The sequence below is a fragment of the Petromyzon marinus genome, chromosome 78, assembly GCF_048934315.1.
Source record: "Petromyzon marinus isolate PM22_M1 ecotype Great Lakes invasive population chromosome 78, UKy_Petmar_22M1.pri1.0, whole genome shotgun sequence".
NCBI classification, from domain to species: Eukaryota; Metazoa; Chordata; class Hyperoartia; order Petromyzontiformes; family Petromyzontidae; genus Petromyzon; species Petromyzon marinus.
Genome location: NC_133744.1, coordinates 2,979,156 through 2,981,735, shown reverse-complemented (window position 1 = coordinate 2,981,735; position 2,580 = coordinate 2,979,156). Strand labels below are relative to the sequence as shown.

Sequence of the window (2,580 nt, the reverse complement as noted above, 5' to 3'; positions counted from 1 at the left end):
ATCACCACCACCATCATCACCACCATCACCACCATCACCATCACCACCACCATCATCACTACCATCACCACCATCACCACCACCATCATCATCACCACCATCACCACCATCACCATCACCACCACCATCATCACTACCATCACCACCACCATCATCACCACCACCATCATCACCATCATCACCACCCCCACCACCATCATCACCATCACCACCATCACCACCACCATCACCACTGTACTTGGCCTACTCTTCCTTACTCCCCGTCTCACCTCTCTGGATGTCCTTAGTAGTTTCCCGAACGTACTCGTCCGGGTTTCTGGATAGCATCTTAACCTTCATCTTGACAACTCCTCCTCACACTACCAAGTCGTAGTTTTAGTAGCGCCAATAATAATAATACTACTATCACCACGTAAATCTCTAAAGTTTAACACTTGTAACTGTTTATAAACCTCAGTGTCTCTATCTGCTGTCTAATGCAATAATGATCATACGAGTAATGAACAACTTGGAGGCTTTGACTTGTCTCTCTATTATTATTAATAATAATTAGTAATCCTGAGTGATAATAAATCTCTAAAGGTTGAAAAAAAATTTCACCGCTGGAGATTTTTTAAAACGCTGGGTTGCCCACGTGGAACAGCGCGTACAGTACTTCCGGGTCGACGTGATGACGCAGATCCGGTCCTGCGTGATGACGCTACGGCCCTGCGTGATGACGTAGGATCCGCGTTCCGTTATCATTGTGTATTCATATTGTTGGTTCAAGTCACCACGTGGAAGGGGAAATAATAAAATAATAAAAATATTAAACAATAAAATTATTATTCTTGGTTCTTTGGGTAAAGTCACCACCACGTTAGAAGGGAAACAATAAAATAATAAAAAAATAAAACAATAAAATTATTATTCTTGGTTCTTTGGGTAAAGTCACCACCACGTAGAAGGGAAACAATAAAATAATAAAAATATAAAACAATAAAATTATTATTCTTGGTTCTTTGGGTAAAGTCACCACCACGTAGAAGGGAAACAATAAAATAATAAAAATATAAAACAATACAATTATTATTTTTGGTTCTTTGGGTAAAGTCACCACCACCACGTAGATGGGAAACAATAAAATAATAAAAATATAAAACAATAAAATTATTATTCTTGGTTCTTTGGGTAAATTCACCACCACGTTAGAAGGGAAACAATAAAATAATACAAATTTAAAACAATAAAATTATTATTCTTGGTTCTGTAAAGTCACCACCACGTAGAAGGGAAATAATAAAATAATAAAAATATAAAACAATTAAATTATATTCTTGGTTCTTTGGGTAAAGTCACCACCACGTTAGAAGGGAAACAATAAAATAATAAAAATATAAAACAATAAAATTATAATTCTTAGTTCTTTGGGTAAAGTCACCACCACGTAGAAGGGAAACAATAAAATAATAAAAATTTAAAACAATAAAATTATTATTCTTGGTTCTGTAAAGTCACCACCACGTAGAAGGGAAACAATAAAATAATAAAAATATAAAACAATAAAATTATTATTCTTGGTTCTTTGGGTAAAGTCACCACCGCGTTAGAAGGGAAACAATAAAATAATAAAAATATAAAACAATAAAATTATTATTCTTGGTTCTTTGGGTAAAGTCACCACCGCGTTAGAAGGGAAACAATAAAATAATAAAAATATAAAACAATAAAATTATTATTCTTGGTTTTTTGGGTAAATTCACCACCATGTAGAAGGGAAACAATAAAATAATAAAAATTTAAAACAATAAAATTATTATTCTTAGTTCTGTAAAGTCACCACCACGTAGAAGGGAAACAATAAAATAATAAAAATATAAAACAATAAAATTATTATTCTTGGTTCTTTGGGTAGTCACCACCACGTAGAAGGGAAACAATAAAATAATAAAAATATAAAACAATAAAATTATTATTCTTGGTTCTTTGGGTAAAGTCACCACCACGTAGAAGGGAAACAATAAAATAATAAAAATATAAAACAATTAAATTATTATTCTTGGTTCTTTGGGTAAAGTCACCACCACGTTAGAAGGGAAACAATAAAATAATAAAAAAATAAAACAATAAAATTATTATTCTTGGTTCTTTGGGTAAAGTCACCACCACGTTAGAAGGGAAACAATAAAATAATAAAAATATAAAACAATAAAATTATTATTCTTGGTTCTTTGGGTAAAGTCACCACCACCACGTAGATGGGAAACAATAAAATAATAAAAATATAAAACAATAAAATTATTATTCTTGGTTCTTTGGGTAAATTCACCACCACGTTAGAAGGGAAACAATAAAATAATAAAAATTTAAAACAATAAAATTATTATTCTTGGTTCTGTAAAGTCACCACCACGTAGAAGGGAAATAATAAAATAATAAGAATATAAAACAATAAAATTATATTCTTGGTTCTTTGGGTAAAGTCACCACCACGTTAGAAGGGAAACAATAAAATAATAAAAATATAAAACAATAAAATTATTATTCTTGGTTCTTTGGGTAAAGTCACCACCACGTAGAAGGGAAACAATAAAATAATAA

General features: G+C 31.6%; 1 protein-coding gene across 1 annotated transcript in view; it reads right to left on the bottom strand.

The window, feature by feature from the left end:
- LOC116938350 (DDB1- and CUL4-associated factor 13-like) overlaps positions 1-696 on the bottom strand; it is a 54,956-nt gene extending 54,260 nt beyond the window's left edge. The window contains exon 1 of the mRNA XM_076056837.1: positions 270-696. Within this exon, the coding sequence (XP_075912952.1) occupies positions 270-339 (70 nt within the window). The 5' untranslated portion in view covers positions 340-696. The remainder of the gene's footprint in view (positions 1-269) is intronic.
- Between the last annotated feature and the right edge of the window lie 1,884 nt (positions 697-2,580).